This window comes from Capsella rubella, unplaced genomic scaffold (genome assembly GCF_000375325.1).
Source record: "Capsella rubella cultivar Monte Gargano unplaced genomic scaffold, Caprub1_0 scaffold_5, whole genome shotgun sequence".
Lineage (NCBI taxonomy): Eukaryota > Viridiplantae > Streptophyta > Magnoliopsida > Brassicales > Brassicaceae > Capsella > Capsella rubella.
Window position 1 is genome coordinate 3,189,033 of NW_006238919.1, and position 26,469 is coordinate 3,215,501.

At 28.1% G+C, this 26,469-nt stretch overlaps 3 protein-coding genes across 3 annotated transcripts; 2 read left to right on the top strand and 1 right to left on the bottom strand.

Moving 5' to 3' along the window:
• The first annotated feature begins 1,916 nt into the window (after positions 1 to 1,916).
• LOC17884700 (transcription factor MYB30) lies at positions 1,917 to 3,794 on the top strand. Its single transcript, XM_006291430.2, has 3 exons — positions 1,917 to 2,304; positions 2,632 to 2,761; positions 2,875 to 3,794. The coding sequence occupies exons 1-3, from the start codon at positions 2,172 to 2,174 to the stop codon at positions 3,587 to 3,589; spliced, it is 978 nt and encodes a 325-aa protein (XP_006291492.1). The 5' UTR covers positions 1,917 to 2,171; the 3' UTR covers positions 3,590 to 3,794.
• A 7,819-nt stretch (positions 3,795 to 11,613) lies between these two features.
• Positions 11,614 to 12,344, top strand: LOC17886888 (mini zinc finger protein 2). The gene has a single exon (XM_006292467.2). The coding sequence runs from the start codon at positions 11,809 to 11,811 to the stop codon at positions 12,109 to 12,111; it is 303 nt and encodes a 100-aa protein (XP_006292529.1). The 5' UTR covers positions 11,614 to 11,808; the 3' UTR covers positions 12,112 to 12,344.
• Positions 12,345 to 18,153: 5,809 nt separating this feature from the next.
• Positions 18,154 to 19,366, bottom strand: LOC17886244 (putative F-box protein At5g38270). Its single transcript, XM_006292732.1, has 2 exons — positions 18,946 to 19,366; positions 18,154 to 18,914 (listed from the first exon to the last, which is right to left on the bottom strand). The coding sequence occupies exons 1-2, from the start codon at positions 19,364 to 19,366 to the stop codon at positions 18,154 to 18,156; spliced, it is 1,182 nt and encodes a 393-aa protein (XP_006292794.1).
• Between the last annotated feature and the right edge of the window lie 7,103 nt (positions 19,367 to 26,469).

Here is a 26,469-nt window from a genome sequence, read left to right on the forward strand (position 1 = left end):
CTACAATGTAATTGTAAAGTATTTGATTTTTTAATTTTGTGGCCGTCGAATTTTTTGTATTACATTTTTGGATTTTGCAACTTGTACTAAAATATTTATGGCATGGATTGATAATTGACTGAAAAATGTAGAAAATGATAATATTTTTTTTGTAATTTAATATAATATTTTGGAATGATACTTAATTAATTTTCTTACATTGCAAACATATAATATAGACAACAATTATACAATCGAATATAATACTTCAAAAATAAGAAATAATGGTAAGAAATAACAATATAGTTGATTTAACATTAACGATAACAAACGTTATTTTTGTTGAATTAATTTAACATTAAATTTATATACTTCAAATGATATAAAAACTAATATTAAAGAAAAAGTAGCTTACGATTATATAGTGTTGTAATAATACAACATTATTAATCAAAACCATATTCTCTTAAAAAAATTAGTTTTCGGTTTCTATAATATATATGTCAAACAAGTGATTAATAAAACAGCCTGTTATATAGTAACAAAATTTTTATTATCTATCAAACGTAAAATACAAAACTTTCCACAAAGTGAACAAAAGTTTCACACTTTTGTACAAAACCATCATCATTATTCAAAATTCCTACCTATATACATAAATAGACATAGCACAAACATTGACAAAAAAGAAAAAAAAAAATTATAAAGTTTAGTAAACCCGTGTCTCTTCTTCTTCTTTTACTTCCGGCCTCGTGAAAACCCAAATTGATCTTTTTTTTCTTAATTTGTTTGTTTGACATTATACATAAACATGTTCACAGAAATAGATATAGTTGCATGACTTGTATCTATCAAAAAAACCCAAAAGAAAAAAATATTTATTTATCTTATTACACCAAATTCTCATTCAAATATCTCTTAATCTCTCTTTTCATCACCACCTACGATAATGACATAAATAAACGTATACAATTAAATATCAATCTATGTACAACTCTTAATGTAGTTGTGTATGACTTGTGTCTATCAAGTCCAAATATATATATCTTCATTATCTTGTTACACCAAATTCTCATATTTTCACCACTCTACGAATAAGGACATGTGTAACGTTACAATTACGTTTCATCTAAAACAATGTTTACCAAAAACTCCAAAAATGTGGTCCATCAACACTAATCACAAACCTTACCCGAATTAAAACATTCAACATCATGTATTCATATATACATCTAGACGCCACACACATATTGACATATATATACACATATAAATGCATAGTGAAGTCGCTAACATCATGAATGACGTAGACCATCATGTAGTTTGACAATGGCCAAAGACCCACAGGTTCAATCCAAAACAGCAATTTATTCTTTGTCTATGGTTTCGATTGGTAACCAATGCATAATCACATAATGGCGTAAGCTTGCATAATAAATTTATAAGAAAAAAAAAAAGAGTAGTGTAACAGCAAATCATGACGCAGAGAAAATCTCGTTTCATAAATTTCTATTATTAACAAAGCCTATATGCCACAATACACACACACATAAATGCAATAGCCACTATTCAAATTCTTAAAATTATCGTAAGCAATAAATCAAAAGTGTGTGAGAGAGAGAGAGATATATCATATCATATATCATTATCATGTTATCATGCATGTCTCCATTATTCTTTTAAATTATAAAAAACCTAATATTACTATTATTATTTTTAGGGTTTTTGAAAGGAGCAAGAAGCTCACATTGAATGCCACGCGGTTTTGTATGGAGGGGTTAGAGACTTTTCCTTTTGCCACACAGCTGACTTTGGAGGCTTTACCTCCACTTTTGTAGTTAATGCTTTACATATTTTTTTTATAAAAAAAAATTTCATTTATTTAAATATACAATTTGAGAGACTCAAGAGTCGTAGACCAAGAGGGGTCAGCAAATTTCTCTTTCTCTTTTTATATATATATAGAAGAAGAAGAAGTGGGCATAGACCTTTGTCGCCAAGCTTAACCATTAGATCCATACAAAGCTTAAGCTTACTAAATTAGTGAACTAAAAGGGTAGTGTATTGTGTGACTCTATTACCAACTAAGGTTTGTTTCAATTCTTTTTGCTTTGGGAAAGATTTATAGTGGGAAATAAAGGGGAGTGTGATTAAGAGTACTAATTAAGGGAGATTAATCAAGATTTATCATAATGGTGAGGCCTCCTTGTTGTGACAAAGGAGGAGTGAAGAAAGGGCCATGGACTCCTGAAGAAGATATCATTTTAGTTACTTATATCCAAGAACATGGTCCTGGTAATTGGAGAGCTGTTCCCACTAATACTGGTATGTGTAATCTTCATCTCTCATCTCTCTTTCACTCTCACACATCTCTCAAAATTTGTCTGTAGATCTTATTTGCCTTATCTATTAGAGTGATGAGAGATAGAGATTAAGGAATTATAATCTCCAAATGGGTTTTGAATTTCATTATGTTTCTTCTTTTAGGTCTTTAAGATTGTAAAATTAGCTTAATGTAAAACCATATCAAGAAATTAGGGTTCTTGATAGTTCAAGATTAAGATCTAATGCATGAGATCTTTTTGTTGTTGTTTTTTTATATGTATTGAGCTTAGATGTTTTCTCATTGGTTTGTTCTTGTAAACTTTTCAGGGTTGCTTAGATGCAGTAAGAGTTGTAGACTTAGATGGACAAACTATTTAAGGCCAGGGATCAAAAGAGGTAACTTCACAGAACATGAAGAAAAGATGATTGTTCATCTCCAAGCCCTCTTGGGAAATAGGTAAAAAAAAAACTAATAAACTACCCCTTAAAATAACCCTTAATTTCTCTAATTTTATCTTTTGGAAATTATAAAAAAATATTTATAAAGATGGCATTTAATATTTGGTGTAGATGGGCTGCAATTGCGTCATATCTTCCACAAAGGACAGACAATGACATCAAGAACTATTGGAACACTCATTTGAAGAAGAAACTCAACAAAGTCAATCAAGATTCTCATCAAGAACTTGACCATTCCTCACTATCATCTTCACCATCTTCTTCTTCAGCCAATTCCAACTCAAACATCTCAAGAGGCCAATGGGAAAGACGGCTTCAAACCGATATACACTTGGCGAAAAAGGCGCTCTCCGAGGCTTTATCTCCTGCGGTAGCACCAATCATCACTCACACGGCAACAACAACAACAACAACATCATCTTCTGCTGAATCAAGACGCTCTACTTCCTCAGCTTCAGGGTTTCTTAGGACACAAGAAACATCTACAACTTATGCCTCAAGCACCGAGAATATCGCGAAATTGCTCAAAGGTTGGGTGAAAAACTCTCCCAAGACTCATAACTCTGCTGATCAAATCACTTGTATAGACTCTGAGGTTAAGGAAGTGATCAAGAGTGATGATGTGAAAGGCTTAGAGTCAACATTTTCTGAGTTTGATCAGTCATCATATCAACAAGCTGGAGTTTCACCTGACCATGAGACCAAACCAGACATAACTGGATGCAGTAACCAAAGTCAATGGTCTTTGTTTGAGAAGTGGTTGTTTGAAGACTCTGGTGGACAAATTGGTGATATTTTATTGGATGAAAACACTAATTTCTTCTGAAGAGTTTGCTTTAATTATAATCACATGGTTCTAATTTTAGGATCTTCCTCTCTATTTTTTTTTTTTGGGGTTTTCCAAATTAACTCGTTTAATAATTTTATTTGTTGTCCCTCGTTAATTACAATTAATGATGGGGTTGTTTTACAAATTGGCCAGTGAATTCTCAAAGGGCCTTGAAGTGTATGTCCACCCAATGATTTTAGTATTGGTGTAAAATACTATATCTATTTTTTATTTATTAAAAAGTGTTATTATTGTTTTATTTTGTTTTGCTTTGCTATATTTGAGATGTTACAAAGTAAACTTAGACCTTTATATATTGGAATGAACAATAAAAAGAACTTAGCCACTTGTTAGTTCTTAATTACTGTAAAATGGAGATTAATTAGTCTAAAAATATGGTTGTAAATATAAGTTTATGTTTAGTGGGTTATAAAATACTTTACAACTTGCCTTAATTTTCAATTTTAGTTCTCCTTGTATTATGCGTTATTAACTCACTAAGTAAAAACACTACATTTATTTTAGAGTTTTTTTCAAATGGCGCCGCTCAATAAAAACAAATCTTAGATTTAAAGATAGCTTTACGATTGGTGAATTTGGATGACCTACTAATAAAGAAAATAGTACTAGTAAAGAAAAAAACTAGAAATATTTATTGCATGAAATAAATAGGGCCGACAAGGTTTAATGAAACTAATTGTCAAAAAAAAAAAAAACGAAATGGCACTATAAATATTGAAAGTGATGAAGAATTAAAGTTTGACTTTATCTCTTGTGTGACCTTGTGAGTTGTGTTGTGTTATGATGAGATACGTCAGATAGTTACAAAATACAAGTATGAAAAAGTCAATATCACCATTAATTATTTAACTTCTCCTTTGATTTTTAGATGATGCCAGTTGCTTACTAGTTACTACGATTGTTAAAACTAAACCGGATACTATAATTGAACTAGAAACAATTTAAATGATAATTGAATTAGTAATATTTACCTCTGTCTTTTTTGATACGGTTGTGCTATGGTTTTCTCTTACAAAATTGGACAGTCCAAATTTCTCATGTGTATAGAAAAGCTAATCGTCTGGCGGATGAATTAGTAAACTATACATTTTCTCTTCCTTTAGGATTTCAGTTTTTAGATCATTGTCCGGATTGTATTGCTTCTACTTTGGATGAAGATGCTTGTGGGACTTCGCTTCCCCGACATGTTCAGTTGTAGTTATTTTTATTTTTAATAAATTAGGGAGACCTTTTTCTCCCCTCTTCCACCAAAAAAAGAAACAATTTAAATGAATCCAAACAATCTGGCCAATGTTTTTTCAGTATTAAATAACTTAAGGATAACTCATGCTACTGCACGGTTAATTTTTTTTCGAAGAATAATAAATAATAACTATACTTATTTTTAAAATATATATACTTATTTTATATTGTGTTTACTTCTAAAATTATAAGTTATACGTAAATGAGATGTTTTCACTTCAATACAAAACTGGCAGGTTCGATTGGTTTTGGCCCACCTATGTCAACAAAATGCAGTTATATTTTTTTTTGTCAAAGGGCATAAGAAAATTCCATCACTAAACGTATTGAGCTGGTGTAATTTCAGAATGCATGATTTTTCCGAAAGTGATTACCAGATTCGTGCGAGTAAGAAAAATACACGCGAAAATAGGCCAGCCTTGGGATATGGGTGGGCCCACAAGCTAGATATATATATATATATATGGGGCCTATTAAAATATAGGCTCATAGACCATAAGTGGATATGAGACCCGCTAAGAAAGGTGACGATCTAGACGTTATACAACCCATCTCCCATGGTTCAAAAATTAATTATTGCCATCTAGAATCCGCCTTAGCCTTATAATTCTAGCGGAGAGCTGAAGTTGTTGTTTCATTTGTTGATGCATTGACTTCAATGTCTCAACAAAATCCGTAACTTGCCCATGCAAACAATGTTAACTTGAGCAGGGTAGGAAGAAGTTAGTTGTAGACAATCTTGTTTTTAGAGTTGTTTAATTTAGTCACTTATCAATTCTCTACATGTAATAGGAAAATTTGGAGGAAAATGGGCATTGTTGATGCAAATTTTAATAAACATAATGCTATAATGCTAACAAACATCTTGTTATGGATACTTAACTCTTAGGTTATTTGATTCATGTTCTTAATGCTTTAATACGGTCGATCTCCCTGTTTTTGATTCTAGGTTTTTCTATGCATCAAAAGTGTTTGATAAAATGGCTGAATGAATTGAATGGAGAAATATATTTCTAATTCTAGCCAATGAAAGTTGAAGGTAGAACACATTGTGATCTTAATGAACTTTTTGGCAATTTAAATTTGATTAGGAGATAACAAATTAATGAATGTTTAGTAATTGAGTATTCAAATTTACTGGCTAATTTATGGGAAAAACATTACTCAACACATGTTCGAGACCAGTTCTTTATTGTTAAATTAATGTTTTGATATTTTAGTTAATCGTTGATCTCATAATTAACTTGCAACCCAATGTATTTCATCATATAAGTTTAACAATTTATTTCTATGCATTTTTATTTACAAATTTGAAACCAACAATCATTTTGTCGCTCTTGCTAATTACAAGTCACATAAATCTGTAAGAGTAGCAACGGTACTATAATGCCCCGAGCTCAAAAATCAACCTAAGGAGGGGATGTCGATCGATATATTATGTTCTCATAATTTGCGAAAAAGTTAAATTAAAATCACATTAAAGAGGGGATGAAAGACTTTCCTAGTATCAGTTGCGAAGAACTTAGATTAAAAGTTCACAACATTTATTCCAAAAATGTTATTCAAGTAACTAAAAACTATATATAGAATTTAGAGCAAAAACGAATATTTCACTATAACTTGCTTAAAGCATAACTTTAAAGGACACCCAAAAGCAATCATGTTCAAATTAAAAACATCTCGAAATATAATCATATTTATAAACCAAAAATCAACGAAATATAAAGTAACAAAATCATGTTCAAAGTATGGGCAGAGGTATACAGAAATGGTAATAGTAACTGGTAATTGAAGATATCATATGTCTCCAATTTATAAAGAATTTTATGTTTATCAATAGCATATGAAGAGTGTGCAAGGCAAAGGTATATGAAAATAGCTAATTAGTCAGTTTAATTTGACTCAGATTTGATGCAACTGCTTTAATGCGACTCCTCTCATTATGTATGTGATCATTTGATTCCAGCATAATATACTATATGCCAGCCAAGTGCTATAACATCTTCCCATTAGTAATTCATGATGTAGAATTCAAAATTCTTTATATGATGTAATAGTTGTGACATTTCATCTTCAATGACTCTTCTCTCTCTCGGTTTCTTTGTTGTTAATTACCACCATACATGCATTGATTTAGATATATAAAAAGAGTATAAAATTAAACATCTTAAATTGAACGAAATTAGTTGTTCTATATTCAGAAGGCAATCGTACAATTTATTAAAGATTATTTAAAAAATCCATTTTCATTTTTTTGTTTATATGAACCTTACATGGCGTATTATTATTTACATATAAACTAGTGTATATATATAGAGACATACCAATATTTTCTCCAGTCTCATAACAAATATTATTTTAAAATTTGTTTGATGAAAATTACACATAAATTAAGTCTTATACTCTCTACACGAAGCGATTTTTTTTTTGACACATAAATTAAGTCTTATATAACAATATTTAGTATGAAATGGAATACATATAGTAACGCATATATTACATGAGTTGTGAATCCTATGATTCCTTATCATATAATCAAACAATGATAAAGAACTTAAAGTAGCCATTCAACATCACTAATGGAAGCTTGCGAATGAGAGTAGGGTTGTTAAGGAACACAAAGTCTCTTATCATAAATCATAACCATCATTACTCCACTAACCACTTTGGTCTTTGTCATTAACAAACTTCTAATCTTATTATATATGTACCCTTAATCCTTTAATCATATGATTGGTTGTTTATTATATATTTCAGATTTTTTGTTGTCTACGATATTTCAGATTTAATTAGTTTGGTGTTATATAATTGTTTTTTCTAACTAGGATAAATGGTTCATAAAAATTAAAATGTGCATGTTTTGATTTGGTAAAATTTTGGTTGTGAATTCATTAGTCTTATTTGGCATCAGTGTTTTTCTATGTAAGCTTCGGTTTGTTTGGTCCATTCTTATCTATACTCTTTCATATTCAAATAGAGTGAGTGCCTACAGTTTTCTCTTAAACTAGATCAGTATCCGAGCACGGGTTATATTTTGTTTTATACATAATTTTATAAGCTATAGTTATTCTCGCTGTCTGTTATGAGAATCACAATTTATTCTATCATATAAATTGTTACAATTAACTCGTCGATTGCATTGAATAATTTAAAATATTTGTTTGAAAAGACCAAATTCTTGTTTTTTAATGTTTTAATTTTTTTATCTAAGAATTTTAAGATACTTTAAAAAAACATTAAGTTATATTATTTTTACATGTTCCTAATTAAAAGATTTATAAATTTATCGTTATCGTTGTATATATACTATACATTGTATATAATTAAATTCTGACCCGTTAATTTTTTTTAAAAAATTGTGGAAGTATTACTAATATTATACATTAATTTTATATAAACTTAAGTTTGAAATTTTGACCAGTTAAATTTTTTTATATAAATAGAACAATTTATATTTGTTTTCAAAAATTCAAATCATGGCATATGCAGAAACAATTTATATTTTTATTATTATATGACTGATATGATGAGTTATTTATTTTATAAACATATAATCATGTAAATATGAAAAGTGAAACTTTATAATTAATTAAAAAAATATGATAAGTTAGATATCAAATCTTCTATGTTTATTTTGATTGGTCATTGATTTTAATAATAATAATAATGTCTTTTCGTTTTTATAATTTAATTAAACTGAATAAATTAGTATTTCACATATGTATCCTTAATGATTATTATTAATTCATTTTTTAAAACCTATATTTGTAATGACATTTGAATGTAATTACATACCTTTAGGGCAAACGGTCACCGCCATTTCTAATATGAAAGGCTGGACTGTCGCAATCAAACTCTCCGCCTGCCGGATCATCTCTTAACCATTTCTAGTAACGTTTCTTTTAAAATGTACTTCCCTTTTAATAAAAAATGGATGTAAAGAAATTGCCTAAATTATGTTTTTCTTCTCTTATTTATATTAAAACGTCACATATTATCAAATTAATGTATTTAACGTATAAAAAAGAGGATATGCAGGATGCAATTTTTTTCTCTTTTTGAGAAGTAATCATTTAACTTAAATTTAAATAAATAAAACAATATATCATGTTCCATGAATTATTAATCTAGTTTAACCATGTATGAGTTAGTTACATTTATATCGTTTGGGGTATTATGATGAACAAGTATGATATCGTGGGTATGAATTTACCAAAATTTAAATAGACGAAGATCTTTTATAGCAAAACTAAATAAACAAAAAAAAATTATTCCAGTTGAAAAAGTACAGGTATTACACGTCCAAAAAAATAATAGATGACGAATTTTTAGTCTTTTTCCCTATATAATATACGACACGATATTGATGAACATATCATTTGGGTTGAGTCGTTTAAAAAAAAACATACATAGTCTTTTGATATTTTCCCAAAGTTCATTCTCTCAAAGAGAAAAAAAACATTCATTCTCCATTTTAAGTTTTTCTAATTACACATAGAAAAAGTAAACTCTTGAATAGATTGACGTTATAAATGTGGAAATGTTTTTTTAATTGATTATTAATTTCTGATCCACTTTAATTTAGTTAGGTGGTCCGACTATACGTATATATTTGTAAATTGATTAAAGCGCCAAAAATGGTATTAAAAAAAAACAATGATACATTTGCTATGAAATCTAGTAATTTATGTATAAATAATTAAATAAAACTACAAAAAGGTTATGTTTGGCCTATAAATTTCATTACTAACTTATGGCGCTGATATGTGTCGTACAAACTCCTAATTATCGTTAGACAGAAACAATCTTATCAAAGCAAAAGAATATGTAATGGGTTTTGTACATTGTCTTATCCTTTGTACGCATGCATGCATATCTATCTTACGACTTAAAATCCAATATCAACAAAAACTCCTCTGAATGAGACTTATTTTTCTTAATTGTGTCTCCTAATTAAGTATAGCTAGATCGTTCTCATAAATTACATACGAATGATTGAGATTTGTATTGAGTATGTTCTACTAGAAACCGATTAAAACCGATTTTTTTTAGAGCGCGATGCGGAACAACTTGGTTATAAATTTTTATCAAATAATTCATAATAGGTCATGTTATATGTCAAATATTCAAATGTATTAGTTGATATCTTTATATCTAATCAATAAGGAGAAAAAAAATATCAAAGTATATTTCATATAAATATCAAAAGATTGATGGAACACATGAATATGAAAATTTGATGTCTAACCGAAAAACGAATGAATGTATGCACGTGTAATTCAAAAATCTCAATACGTAATTACAAAGGAGCAAAAGATCGTGAAGGATTGCGTTGTCCTCATGATGTACAAAATAGGTTTGGTAGCCCAACTTATCAGTCCCACGTTGTTAGGTTCAAATGTATATACATTTATACACACTTCTATTTTTGTTCATACACATTCGTTTTACAAACTAAATCTATTGATTGACGCTTAGATTACACCAAAAACTTGAATTCTCGTTTTCAAATCCATACATTTTTCGCAAACATCGTCGACATAAACAGTTTTTGGTAGACGCGTACATTCGATCTCGATACCACCAATTCGGATTGTTAAAGATATGCCTTGATTAAAATTCGTAACCACATGTTTAACTATAAAATGAAAGAAATGAAAAAGAGGATTAAAGGGGATGAAGGTTAAGGGGCCACCACAGTACATATTAGGTCTTAAAAAAGACAAGCTTAGCTGTTTCCTTCCTTTTCAAACCAATCACTTTGTTTGGTCTTAAAGAAAAGCTTTCTCATCATTTTAGGGTTTTCATTCAAAAAATTTCGAAACAAAAGTTGCGTCCACAAACTTCTACACATAATTTAGTTTTTTGTCGTAATAATATGTATTTATACTTTTGCATAGTGTAATTATGCATCCACTTAACTTTATTCCATTGCTTATGGTTATGATTACTTACTAGTTACTACTTACTAGGTACCACCCAATATGTATTTGTTGGAATCTAATAAGAGTATACATATATATATTTCGAGTAAGTTGAATATATAGCAGAACTTTGGAAGATCCAAATACATTGTATAAGGGTGATACTATCAACTAAAGACTGGTGCCTAACTCACAAAGTAGTGGTGGCTCCATGTCTCGTGAATGTTTTGTTTTTATATCTCTCTCTCTCGAGTTACGAACATTTTGGTCCGTCCATTCGAATTAAAAGATCAGAACGATGACAAATAAAACATCTCGTTCTTAAGTTAGAGTAGATTCCAAACTCATTTTCTTCTAATTAATCGGTTGAGACAACTTGTTTGCATTCTAGCAAAATGAAAGTGTCTTCTTATTCCAAAAGCACAATTTACAATTCTAAACATAATCTGAATTTTACATGACATGAGACAAAAATAAAAAAAAAAGTATATTCCATTATGTTTATATTGGTAACAAGAAAACAAAACATGTGATTATCATTGGATGCATTATATACCAAATCCATAGTTGTGGACATCAAAGAAATTTACATTACAATTTACAAAACATAGATATACATATATACATACATACATATACCCATCAATGTTTAATTTTCTTCTCTGGTAGATTAGCTTGGTAGGTTTGATTAGTTGTGATGATGCATCAATATATACCATGGCCATGAACATATACATCTACACACACACATATATATATATATATATACATAGTTGCAAAAAAATATCTAAGGGTTGGTTGTCGATTACTATCAGAAATGCTATAAATAACTCATCTAGGGTTAGGGTTAACAACTGAGGTCCTCTTGTAATTGTCTCGATCTTTCACTCCCTAACTATTTCCAACCGTAGAAATTAAAGTAAAAGAAACAAAAACTTATTTATATATTCTCCTCTTCTTCTTTAATATATATACATTATTACAACTTTGGATTCCATTAAAAATTCAAGAAGAAGGAGCTGAGAAAGCATGAGGAAGCGTCAAGTGGTACTAAGGAGAGCCTCACCGGAAGAACCATCTAGAAGCTCGTCGACGGCTTCTTCTCTAACGGTGAGAACTGTGAGATACGGTGAGTGTCAGAAGAACCATGCTGCTGCCGTGGGAGGCTATGCTGTTGATGGCTGCCGAGAGTTTATGGCAAGCCGGGGAGAGGAAGGTACCGTGGCAGCGCTAACTTGCGCGGCCTGTGGCTGCCACCGGAGTTTTCACCGAAGAGAAATCGAAACCGAGGTTGTTTGTGACTGTAATTCACCTCCTTCTACTGGAAATTAGACAAGAAAAAAAAAATCTAGAGTTAGCTATGAGTTTGGTTGTGTCTTTTTGTGTGTTATATACAGATGAAACTGAAAATATTATATTTGCTTTTTTCTTTTTCCTTCTTTAATATTAAAACTTGTGTTTTTATTTTGTGAATTTAAGAAGAAAAATATAAGAGACTTGTAGATTGGAGGAGGTTGAAGCAAGATTTATAAATAAATTGGATGCTTTTGGGGTTTGAGAATGTTTTTAGGAAAAGTTTAGGGTTCTCAAGTAAAATATTAAGATTAATGTTGGTTTGTTTTATGTATAATTATATTGTTTAATTTGTTTTTTTGTTTTGGGTCATATAATTATTGTATATATTGTTGCAATTCAATGTCCACTTAAGACAGTGTATTGTGAAAGGAATTGGTAACGAATCCAATATGTGTATTTACTGATGAATGAATGAATGAGATTGATTGTTCCTTAACATATATGGAAGGTTCTTCTCTTGTGATAAGGTAGCTTAATATAGTAACACAATTATTGGTTATTTTTATCTCAATAACTAAATTATTCATACAATATTTAAGCTCAACATTTATCTTGATTATGCTATGATTAAAAGCAATTCCTTCAGAGATAGGTCTTACCAGCTTTTGATTTTAAAATAGCATATAATTATATATTCTAATCTTTTTGGCTTTATAAATAGTTTTTTTCAAATTTAATATAACATGATAAAAAGACACATAACCCCACAAATCTAATCCTTGTTGGTTGCTAACTTGTTATGATGGAGAAAAATTAGCTTTTAATTGCTTTATTACAAAACTGTTAGAACTAATTATGATCATATATACTTAGATACTAATGGTTTTTTATTTTCTGATGAAGTCTAATTAGATACTCTCATAAGTACATTAAACTAATTAATGAATAACATAAAGAATGACAAAAAATATAAAAATAAAAAGTTAGATAATTTGGCTGGTTTATAGATTTGAAAGGACATGTGAAATGTATCATCATGAAACGTACATTGTTAGGTATTTTGGGTATGGAGAGAAACAATTCCTTCTGCATATGTTAGTAACATTGTACCGAACTTGGTCAGGCCAATGTCGATTTTTATTTCCATTATTACTTTTACATATCAATCAAATATAATGGTGATATGCACTTGTATATAACATCTTATTCGTAAAAAGAAAATTGTAAACAATAAGTTTATTTATTTATTTCATGTGAATTTCAAAAATATGTTTTTTATGTGCTTTAACACATATTATGTTATTAACTCATAATACACAATTTTTGTAAATCACACACGACAAAGGAACCAATCACTTGTCTATGGTTTCGTCAATGCATTCTTTTCACACGAAAAAAACACTCATCTACCGTTTTACCAATTAAGATCAAAATTTTGGTTATAAGACAAATAAAAGATATACACCAAATAGTTAAAGGATTTTATGAATTTATAGGGTTCATTTAACAATTGAGTTGAATCAACCTATAAACTCATATAATTTAATGGATTAGATCATTAAATGGGTTGGCCAACTAATATAATAACTAATTAATAATGAACATAGAATACTTAGAGCAGCTCTAATGGAGACTTTCTATAGAAATTTCTTTGATAAAAATATGAAAGAGAAAGTAAAAAAGAGAGAACATGTTTCTTAAAACTTTTTTTAGAGATACGGTTATGTGAATAATTAGATAGAGATGTCACTAGATCTATTAAGATAATATTTTTTTTTTCTTTTTGAGAACCTTTGAAGGGTTCTTTCCGTTGAGACTGGTCTTATAATTAATCTTTATCATCATTTTCATCATCATTATATGTTCTTTTTAGGGGAAAATTGCGAATTGATGTTTTGTTGGAAAATTTTTGGATTCACATTTTCGCGAGAAATTTATGGATTTACATTTTTTTATGGATAATTGTGAATTTATGTTTTTGGGGAAAAAATTATAGATTGATATGCGGGAAAACTGGGGAGTTTTGCTTTCCTGCGGGAAAATTGTGTGTTTCAGTTTTCAGCGGGAAATTGATGTTTTGTTGGAAAAATTTTGGATTCACATTTTTGCGAGAAATTTATGGATTTACATTTTTTATGGATAATTGTGGATTTAATTATGTTTTTGGGGAAAAAGTTATAGATTGATATGCGGGAAAATTGGGGTGTTTTGCTTTTCTGCGGGAAAATTGTGTGTTTAAGTTTTCAGCGGGAAATTGTGGATTTGTAATTATATAATTATATTTATTTGGTACTTTTTTTGTTTAAGATTATTGTACCTGATAGTCAATCATTCATAAATCTTTTGCAAGAACACATTTTTAATGTTAAATTAATCACTTAAAATGTTTAAAATTGTAATTGTCTACTCCTGCCAACTCTTGTAATTGTAACTGCGTACTTCCACCAATTTTCACAACTGTAACCATTACATTTAAACAAATGAAACTTTTAATAATATTTTGTGTTTTTTTTTCAATGCATCAAATTACAGCTAAAAAATAATGATTTGTTAAGTGGTTAATTAAATCTTATGTGTATTAAATAAATTGATTTGATTGGATATTAATTTTAATGATGTGTTATGTAGTGTTCAAAAACTGATGTGTCAAAGCTAAAGAAAACCTCATTTTGTTTTTATTGTATTGATTGATGATGGGTTAGTGGTTAACTCATAAACTCATAAACTTATTCAACCTTTAACTAATTTAATACATTAGAGTCAACCTTTTAAAACTCATTAAAATTTATGAATTGAGTTGAATTGAATTAACCCATAAATTTAATACATCCCTATCTAACATATTTATATGGAATAATTAGCTTTTTAGTACGTTTTCAAAACTATATATGCTGTTTAGTACATACACTATTTATAATTGTAAAAACACATACACGGTACTGTAGCGATTTCTGGTTAACCCAATCATGCCATTCTCCAACATACATATTTACAGTTAATGCCATTATCTATTTTCTATTTTTTTTTAAAATATTTTGTTTGTCTCTTTTACATTCTCTCCACAATCTAAAAAGGTAAAATACTAGTTAATGAAAATTTTTATTTTCAAAAATTCTGATATATAAAAATCTATGTGTTTTTCTCAATTATATGATATGCATTTTGTTTGATGATTTTATTTGATAATAACAAATAATTTTTTTATAAATTTTAGATCTGTACAACTTACTAAGTGTACAAATGTAATCCATACAATTTATAACGTGTACATATGTACATCTGTACAACTTAATAAGTGTACATATATTAGTGTATATGTAGTAAACAATTGTACACATATTTGTACAATAGGATATATGTACAACTACAATTGTACAGATCAAACTGTACACTTATTATATGTACAGAAAAAAAAAAAAATATATATATATATACCAACTTTATACAAGAATATATATACATATATAATTGTATATATATTGACTGTTATATTGCATTGTACATGTATTTGTACAATATGATATATGTACAAATACAATTGTACAGATCAAACTGTACACTTATTATATGTACAGAAATATATATAACAACTGTATACAAGAATATATGTACAGATATAATTGTATATATATTATGTATAACAAAATTTTGAAATTATTTAACAAAATGCATATCAAACAATAGAGAAAAAAACATTGACATTTTTGTATGTAAAAAAAAAATAGAAAAAAAAATTACATTGGCAAATATCTTAATTAATAAACTGAAGGGGTGTGTAATGAATAAGATAAAATAATTAATTAATTAAAAATTTTATTTTTTTTCTTTTCTACCCAAAACTAATTGAGAGTGACGAGAGTTGAAGAGAGGGAGATGAGGGAACCCATTTTCGTCTTTACCCATATCATGTCTTACCCCACCTTATTTTCTATCTCTCACTCTTCTTATCTCACGCACAGTGTTTTACACCCATTTCACAAATTATAAATAGTATTTGTACTATATTCCTAATTACTTTTTGAAAACGTACTAAATAGCTAATTTTCCCTATTTATATTAGTATTAAGTGGAAACTCACCCAAAGCAAAGACTAAAGGCGAGTTTTCACAAAGTCTAAAGATATCCCTATATTAGTAAAAGAGAAGTACAAAAGTGCTTTCGGGTCGGTCAATTTCAAAAAATTACCCGAAATTTGTAATTGGATCTTTTAAAATTGGATAGATTAATGGGTTTGGATACATACACCGGATACTTTCCAAATCTAATTTTAGGATTGTATTATTTCCATAACTAATTATAGGATTTACTAATATTTCTCTAACTAATTTAATACAATCTATTTAAAAAATATTATTCTTCTTTCACTTTTATTTGATATTATTTTTAATTTATGATATTATACTATATAATATAAATATTTAATAGAAATTTAACTTTTTTTTTACATATGTTGCAATTTGAATTTTTCAAAACGGACATATAATACTCAACTACACTCGGTTAAATATTTTGGACAATGGTTTAAAATCATTATAAGTATGACCAATATTAAAACCATTGTTACATGAGCATATTTAAAATTTCAAATAGTTTCAAAATATTATAAATATAAGTTTCAAATATAGAAAACATTTAGAATTTAAAATATTGAAATATTTTTTTGACGACATAAATGTAATTTTGGAGACATAATTTTTATTGATAAAATATATTATATATCAAACTATGTAAATTTTAGATTATTCACGGGTAGTTTGTTAAAATCACAATTATAATGATAAAGCGAGTTACGAATAATGTTTTTTACAAAATGAATTCTGTTACGAGTTGGACTTTCAAAAAAATATATTGTAAATATGTAAATTTTTACGTATATTCCTACTTTTACTACAAAAATAGTCAAAATGAATAATTTATCGACAAATATTATTTCGTGCTGTTAAATTTTCACCGTGTTTTTAATTGTATCAAAACTTAGTATATGATTATTTACTCGCTTTTTCTTTTATTATTTGATTTAAACACATTATAAAAATATATGATTTACCGTAATCGACTACATTCTAACAAAATTAAAATGTAACATATTCTAATACGTTAAAAGTTATATATATGTAATTATTTCCCCCGCGCTGTAGCGCGGGTCCGAACCTAGTAGAAACAAGTAATGTTGTCCTCACTCCAATCCATACCCTTTTTATTAAGCATAATTTTAAATTTTCTATTCAAATCTTATACATTCCGACTATAAGTAAGAAAATATAACATATTAAACCCCTAGTTTTAATTAATGTTAGTGACTTAACATTGGTCAAGCTTTTGGAACCAGAAGACTGCAAAAGGCTACTGACACAACCAATGAAACGAGAATGGTTTGGCAGAAAAGAAGATGATTTGGTCTTGTTATCACTTATCATACGTTTGAAACACGGAAGAAGGTGTCAGCTTTGTGATACAATCAGTGTTACGCACTTAGATGGAAGAATGTTATTAGGGAAGAAGTCTTTGATATTAATAAAAGTTGCAACATATTTGAGAGTATTGCTTATTGAGTCTCCCCCTGCCCCCCTTACAATCTTTGACCAGACTCTAATAACAAATCTCACCCTTTACATTAATTAATACAACCAAGTGCTAATACCTCATTTGGTAAAGATTTAACTTATTTTGACCTAAGCTATGTTCATTGTTTTCTTTCTTGATCAAGAATCAGTACAAGTAAGTATAACGTACTAGTAAAGGTATTAGGTGTGTCACTCGTATTGTTCTTTGTTGTTAAACACCAACTAACACTTATGGCTTCCGAAGCTAAACCTCGGCTAGACATAGCGACCATGATTAATGGGTCGTGGACTCACTATATTTCCCTGTTTCTTCTAAGTTCTTAACCTTAAAATTTTGTTAATCAACGGCTAAGACATAGTTTCGTGCTAGTTCATTAGTCAAACGGCTGACATAATCTTCTCCTTGGAGTTGTTGTTACCCTTTGTACAAATCATGCTAAATTAAAAAATAATAATAATAATAATAATAACAAAATCGCTTGATAAATATTGAAGAATGTTTACAAAAGACTAATCAAAACCTTGGAGCAAACCAATGACTTTTATTCGTACGTTCACGAGGTTTCTCATGCCACTTAATTGTATTTGTGGCAATATCAAAGATACCACAATCTGACTTACAATAATACGTTGGCCAACGATCACAATCTTCAACGAAAAAGATCGAACCACTCTTTACTCCATCACCAACATCTTGAATAGGTGCTCTTACCGTAACACCATGACATAAGATTATCATCTCATCATCTCCAATAGATACTACCTTTTTCCATTTGCCACTCTCAAGATTCATCTTAAAGACGTAATACGAAAGCTCCTGTCTTATATTTAAACTCAAGATGACCAAAACCTCTCCTGATTTCTCAATGGCTATTCGCGGCGTCATAACAAATGCGCCTTCAATCCAAGGAGCCTTAAAAGGATGATCTCGATACCGGTTATTTTCGGTTTCTTCCACGGGGAAATCACCAGAGAAATCGATAATCTTGATATGATTATTCGTAGTATATAGATAAAGCTTACTATTCTTATAAGCCAAATCAAGATAACCTAAGTTTTTGCCACCGGTTTCCCAATTACTATTCCAGTTCCACCACGAATCATCTCCTTTCTTGTAAGTGAACAAGTAATGCTGTTTGAAAATCCAAGCAACGAAGTAATCACTTGTTCTCTCGTTAATCCACACAACAGCTCCTGACCGTTTGTGTCCGTAGATGTCTTCCGACACACGATCCTTACGACAAGGCTCAACAAAGTGTCCCCACTCGCGGTGTCCTGATCACTCAAGGCTTCGTTTGAAGCTCACCACCACGTATTGGAGTACTATCCATTGAAGGGAGATTGATCTTTTCACACGTTAAAAGGTTAAAAATATAGAGATCGAGATGAGAATCTACCATCAAGAACCAGTTCCCGGAGCTACCCATAAAATAGGTATTGTCGGAGAGTCCGACGTATTGTGTCGTGTAAATCTTGTCTTCACCGAGATCTAACAACTTATAAGTCTTGTCTTGGTATATGATCCGCCATGGACAGAGACGTCGCTTTGCGCATGTTTTCCAAACATGATACCAAGTTGAGCAAACATGTTTTGTTCGGTGATAATCAATAGAACTCAAGCTTTCGATGATCTTTCGCAAAAGATCGGGACAAAGCTTGGACCAATCTTGATTTGAAGAAACTTCTAGGCTCTCTAATTCTCTCAACAAGTTGTTTGGCGTATCCATCCTTAGGGTTTCGTTGTATGATATCAACCTGATTGCTTCGAAACTTTAAGATACATATACTATATATAAATTTAGAGATAAATTTAGAGATAAATTATGTAGGAAATCTAGTATCTTTTTGAAGTATCTTTTGTGTTCTACCCTTTTATTTTGTATTATTTGCAAAATTAAACTTTTGCCATTTGAATAAATAACAAAAATTTAAGGTAAATTATGTAATTAAATCATAATAAAATTGTAAAATTAGAAATCAATATTTATTACATTTAACAAAATTTCCTAAAATCTTTCCATAATAGATCAGATATTTCTCCAATATATTTATATAATCTTTTCTATTTTAAAATTTATATTATTACATAAAACATATGTATAATAAAAATATAATTTTTTTTGCATATGTTGCAATTTGAATTTTTGAAAACGGACAAATATTACTCAAACGATAAAAAAATGTATAACCTAAAGTATTAATGATAATTGTGTAGCACAGGTCATGTGATGGAACGGGTTATAATTTACATAATTATGATTATAGATATTTTTACGGATTGTTTACTACAGTAAAACTCACAAAATATTTTAATCTCAAATTAGATGTTATGCCAACATTATTTCATTTTTTTGAATATTAGACTTATTTAGTTAAGTTGATCAAATGACCATTATAAAAAAAAATTGACATGAAATGTTACAAGGGTTAAATCATATAATTTACAATAAAAATACAGTAGTACATTTTTTTTAGCTTATAGTACAATCTTATATACCAAACAAAACTAATAAAAAAATATATTTTAAAATATCGTACCGCTGTATACCGCAGGTTAAAATCTAGTTATTAATTATTAGTCTAGATAAGTCCCGCGTAAAAACATCAACATCTCACTAAAATATTTAACACTTGTCATGATTTTTTAGGGTGAGTTAAAAATTGGTACCTAAATAAACTTAAAACAAAAAGTAAGGATGTAATAATTCAAAAATTAGTTCTCTCACCTCCAGCCTCCTAAAATGACATTTATGTCCTTCACTTGATTTAGCCAAACAAACAAAAAAGAGTAAGATATGTAATAATGTTCATAGCGTTCGATAACTTATTTTTAAACATGTTAAATAATCTGTTATCGCGATAATTTACATATTATCAATTAAATTAATACTAACACTATTCATTTGTGATTGATAGAATTCGATAACATTGTTCATCCGTGATTAATAGCATTTTAATAACTTACTAGATTTTAACCCGCGGTACACCGCGGAAATATTTTTTAACTAAAAATTGAAATTGAAAATGTATTTGTTTGTTACTTTATTTAGTTTTTAAGATTGTGTAATGTATTTATTTTATGATTTAACCAGCAGTATACTATTATATAATTTGTTTTGCATTCTTCTATAAAGAAACCTAGGTAATATGTGAAATAATGAGTAGAAAATATAATAAATTAGGATTTAACCCGTTGTACATCATGAAATAAATTTGTGTTTTACACAACTGATTTAACTTAATTTGATATGTCTTATATACTAATATTGATCATGCTAACAAAATAATAATATAATAATTTCATGATATTTTAAATTTTATATTACTCTCGATCCAAACCCGTCCAATCATATAAATACATGCTTTATATGGAAATTTAAAATTCAAGAAAATTTTCCCGTATAGCACCTTAAACTTGAAAAAAAAAACTTGTAATGTCTAAGAAATAATATAAATGTACAAAAGAGATTAAAAATTTCAACTACAAATACAAACACATCAACATATTACTCCTTGTCGATCATAAACTTAATTAATGCTATTCTTTTTCATTGAGTCGACCTTCTTCTATATATTCACCCCATCCTTCACATTATCATTCTCCTCACTAAAGGTAGATCTTCACACCCTAAAGTAAAAAATAAAAATAAACAAACTATAGTAGAGACGACAAAATCAAAATAGAAAAATTAACCAAAAAATATATTTTCATCGTCCAAAACTAAGAAGTAAATAAAAATTGCTTCTCTTTTTTTTGGTAAAGAGTAAATAACAATTCTTTAAGGTGCTGATGTGTTGAAGGTTGTACTTTAGGTGATATTTATAGATGTCTTTGGGTATATACTAATTGGTGAGAAACAAAGAAAGTAAATTAAATCAAAGAATATTCTTGATTTAGATGTGACTAGTTTTGATTGAATAAACATTAAAATCGGGACTTTTTTGTTTTGATTTCGTTGGTGGTTATGTTTGATTGTAAAGGTAAATATGTGCGTTCTTATTCGGTTTTTGGAAACAACTTAAACTGTATTTTGATTAAAATGCGTTCTACAAATCTTGATAAAAAAATGTATTTTGATAATATCTTGGTTAAAATGCCAAGAAATCAGCATGGTATCGTGATTTTTTCTAAAATGGTGTAGTATTAATTATCAAACGATTAGTAAATAAAATCATATTTAGATATGGAAATGATATATTATATCAATTCAAGAATGGCTAGGATTGCGGAATTGAAGTTGGTAGCCGAGATTTGAGTAGTGAGTAAATATGATCGTAATCGAAATAGATTTAATTTAAGTTAAGATTCAGTAGTTATTAATATAGATTTTAGAGGATTTCCAGTGCCTTATATTGCGTGATCGAAATAGGTATAGGTTTGTAGTTATTTTTCAAATTTAATCCCACAAATTACAAAAATTAAAGAAAAAGAAACGGTTTATGGTTGCAAATAATTAAAAATAAAAGGGTAGAACAACAAAGGTACTTCAAAAATGTTAATATAGATTTTTAAACATGTTAAATAATCTGTTACCGCGATAATTTACATATTATCTGTTAAATTAATAATAATACTATTCATACGTGATTGATAGAATTCGATAACATTGTTATTGACAATATAAATGATATTGTATTGTGATAAAATAATAAGTTATAAGGTAAGTTTGAAATTATTCTGATAAATCATTTATTATCATGTTGAATCATTGTATCATATTATAGAAGTTGAAAACATATGACGTATAAATGTTGGATAAAAGAAAGTCTATAATTTATTGATAATTAGTACGTTATCTCGTTAAGCTATTTGTTACCATATATAGGGGTATTTTCGTCCAACTAAAATAACTATGAAAGAGAATTAATTTTTAAAATAGTGAGGTCAAATACTTAATTTTTCTTTTATTTGAGTGTACAGAGCGGGATTTTTTATCATATAAATCTTGGTTTTCAAAATTAGTAACTTGCATGTTCGGGATAGCAGTCATATCTATCGATTAGATTCTGACACGTGTACTAAAAATTATATATGAAATTACAAATCCTAAAAGTAAAAGGATTACATTACTGGTTTACAAAAAAATAGAAAAAGAATTACACTATTTTCTTGAAAAGGAATATAAAATATATAAATCAAAAAGAAACTATACAATAAATTACAAATCCTAAAACCAAAAAGATTACATTTAATTTGAATATTTTAATATGTATTTGATTTTTTTTTTCCTAATTTTAGGAATATGTAAGATCAGTACGTATGATAGTTGAATATAAGTGTAGTGTTTTTAGATCGTTTGTTTTTATTTATTTATCTTTTTAAATTATTTTGAGCTTATAACTATCATCCTATTTACATATTAATTTTCTTTTACTTTTTCAACCTCTATTGGTTAGTCATAGAATCATTCCAATCGCGTAATTTTTTTCATCTTAGTTTCTTTTGTAAATAAATCATCAATATTGCTACGTGTTAGATTTTTGGTTTGGAATATATTTTGAGTCAACAATTTTAGTGAATAAATATATTCTAAAACAAGTAAAAGTAAAGATACATTAATATATATATAGTTGATTCAGTGTGTTCATCTAGACAATTTTAGGTGGGTAAAGAAAATGCTTCAACAGTCAACACTATAATATGATTGGCTGCAAATAACATTTTTAGTGGTAAAGTAAAAGAAAATATTTGTAAGTTAATATAAATAAGACGAATACGGCCTAAACAGTGTTTTTTAGAGAAATTCTTATTAATGACTTTTTAATGATATCTTTTTGCCAAACTAAATTTTTTGTCATTTTCATTTTTGACCTCACTTAAATTTTAATGACTAATTTGCCTCTAGTTAAAAGAATATTTCTTCCTTTGGCCGGAATATTTTTTCCAAAAATTTTCCCCCCAAAAAGTTTTTCGACAATATTATCCCGCAAAAATATATTATACAAAATTTTTCCCGCCAATTTTTTCTTAAAGGGTTTATAAAGATTTTAAAGGGTCTTTTAAAGGATTTACAAGGGTTTTTAAGGGATTGAAAAGAGTTTTTAAATATTTTTTAAAAGATTTGTAATGGTTTTGAAAGGGTTTTATAAGCTTACAAAGGTTTTTGATGGTTTTTAAAGAATTTACAATGTTTTTAAAAAGATTCTAAAAGTTTATAACGGTTTTTAAAGGATTTACAAGGATTTTTAAAGGATTTTCAAATGGTTATTATAATTTACAATGATTTTTAAAGGGTTTTTAAAAAGGATTACAAGTGTCTTTAAAGGCATTTACAAAGATTTAAAAATGGTTTTAAAAGGATTTACAAGGATTTTAAAAGATATTTACAAAGATTTAAAAATAGTTTTAAAGGATTTACTAGGAGTTTTAAAGGGATTTAGAAGAGGGTTCTAGAAGTTAACAAAGGTTTTTGAAGGGTTTACAAAAGTTTTTAAAGGCATTAAAAGGACTTTAAAATGGTTTTGTAAGGGTTTACAAGGGTTTTTAAAGGGTTTTAGAAGTTTACAAACATTTTTATTAAAGGATTTACCACTATTGTAAGGGGTTTAAAGGGATATACAAGTGTTTATAAATGTTATAAAATGATTTGCAAACGTTTTAAAAGGTATACTAAAGTTTGTAAAGGTTTTGGATGACTTTAAAAAGATTTACAAGGATTTTTAAAAGGTTTTTTAAGGAATTGCGAAAAAATTATGGCGGAAAACTTTTTATCTGAAATTTTTGGCGGAACAATTCTACCAAATTTCATTACATTTAGATAATATTTGATACGCCGTAACACTTTTTTCCCAAGACGTGATGAATCGGCTTCTTTTGCCTTATACACCAAAGCAAAGTTAACCCTCTCATTCTCCCAAGTGAACTTCTCATTCTTCTTTCCTCTAACTCTTTTCTCAAAAACATACGACGACAATAACAAAAGAGAGAGGAGACTTTCTTTATAAAATATAGTTTTAAATTAAACCATGATTTAACTAAACGAACATTATTTAAAGCTCCCTTTGAATCAATTAACAAATCGACCAGCTTAGTAAATCAATCCGGAATTAAACCGACTTCACCCCAATTCGTATACAGACTCAAGTTTTCTATTATTTTCCAGAAGACGGGTATTCCAAAGTTATTCAAATATTTTCCAAAGTCTGAAGTTGTGGTTGGACATGTAAAGGTGCAAATCCCTACTCATCTATATAGCCTACGCTTGTCATGCATATATCTGAGCAAGTCTAGTGAACTAGAGCGGATCAGGGTTGGGCAAGTGCCCCATACTATTGTCCCGTTTGTTCACATAGCTTTTTTGGTAGTAAGGTGTCCCATGCACAATCTTAGGTGAGGAGTTTGGTTCCTTAAATTGGAATTTTTGTTGCTTTTTCGTGTTTATTTTCCACCACCAACGTTTGTTAGCTTAGTAATGTTTACCAACATGTTAATTTTTTTTTTCCTACTCAAAAACTTACTTATATTTGAATCTAATAGATATGGCAAAACTAGTATATACATATATATATATATATAGTTTTAAAATTTTTAAAATTATATATGTTTAGATAAATTTCATTATAATATATATATATATATATAATTTTCAATTAATTTTAAAACCAAACAAAAATCATATTTAAATATATCAAAAACAGAAAGTTAGAATTATTTGGTTTTCAATATATATTATTTAAATGTAATAATATTTATTATTAGTAATTTGTGCCCCATATGAAATTTTGAGAAATTCCGTTGGATAGCACATTTTAAGTTTTTTTCCAAAAATATCACAATATGTTTTTTATTCCAGAAATATCACAAAAAAAAATTATTTTTCCAAAAATATTATAAACATAAAAATCTGATTTTTGAAGATATAGAATTATGTTTCTTTATGTTTAGGTTGACTATTTATATTTAGGGTATAGTTTTTAGGGGTAGGGTTTAGTGTTTTGGATTTAGAAATTAGTTTTGAATGCTAAAATTGTTAGGTTTTAATTTTCTAGTATTTTTGGAGAAAACAATGTACGCTAATGGTATTTTTGAAAAACAAAACTCATAATGGTATTTTTGAAAAAAATAGCAATTTTAGTAGTATTGAAGAGAATTCCATTAAATTTGAATGGTATTGCAGTGAAGTGCAGTTCCTTTCTCATACAGTCATACATCTAAAATTTTATTTGGGCTTTGGTTTAGTTTTCTATCCATTGGACTATTAAGATTTAGGAAAAATGGTAGTAACCAAAAGTCACTTTTGATCCAAATATCGACACGATTGCGCCTCTCAATGAGGGAAGATCATATGTAAAACATCCTATATATTATAATGTATATTATAACAAAAGATTCATATAATGTAAATTCCACTACCTATATATTAATATCTAACTAGTTACCAAAAAACAATTCATAAACATGATAAGTAAAAATTTATATTTCAAAATGAATTTTAATAATCTATATATATAAAGTTAACTTTTTCTCTCTTCTCCTTAAGCCACATCATCATCCACCTCATTTTATTATTTAATTTTTAAAATTAATTATATCATTTTATCATTTAATTTTAATATTTAAACCTATGTAAATAAGTTTCTCAAAAATGAATATGAAAGGTCTTTTTATATTATACATTATAAAACTAAAAAAGATAATTGATTAAAAGTTAAAAAAAACTTACTAATTATCGATTATACTAACAACTATATAAATAATAGATTATAGTTTTTAGTGAATGTTTAAAATATATATATGATTATATTTACACAATGTAAACCTAAATATAATGAGATTTAACGGGAATAGAACAAAAAGTAAAAAATTTTGAGAATATAAATCTATCTAATT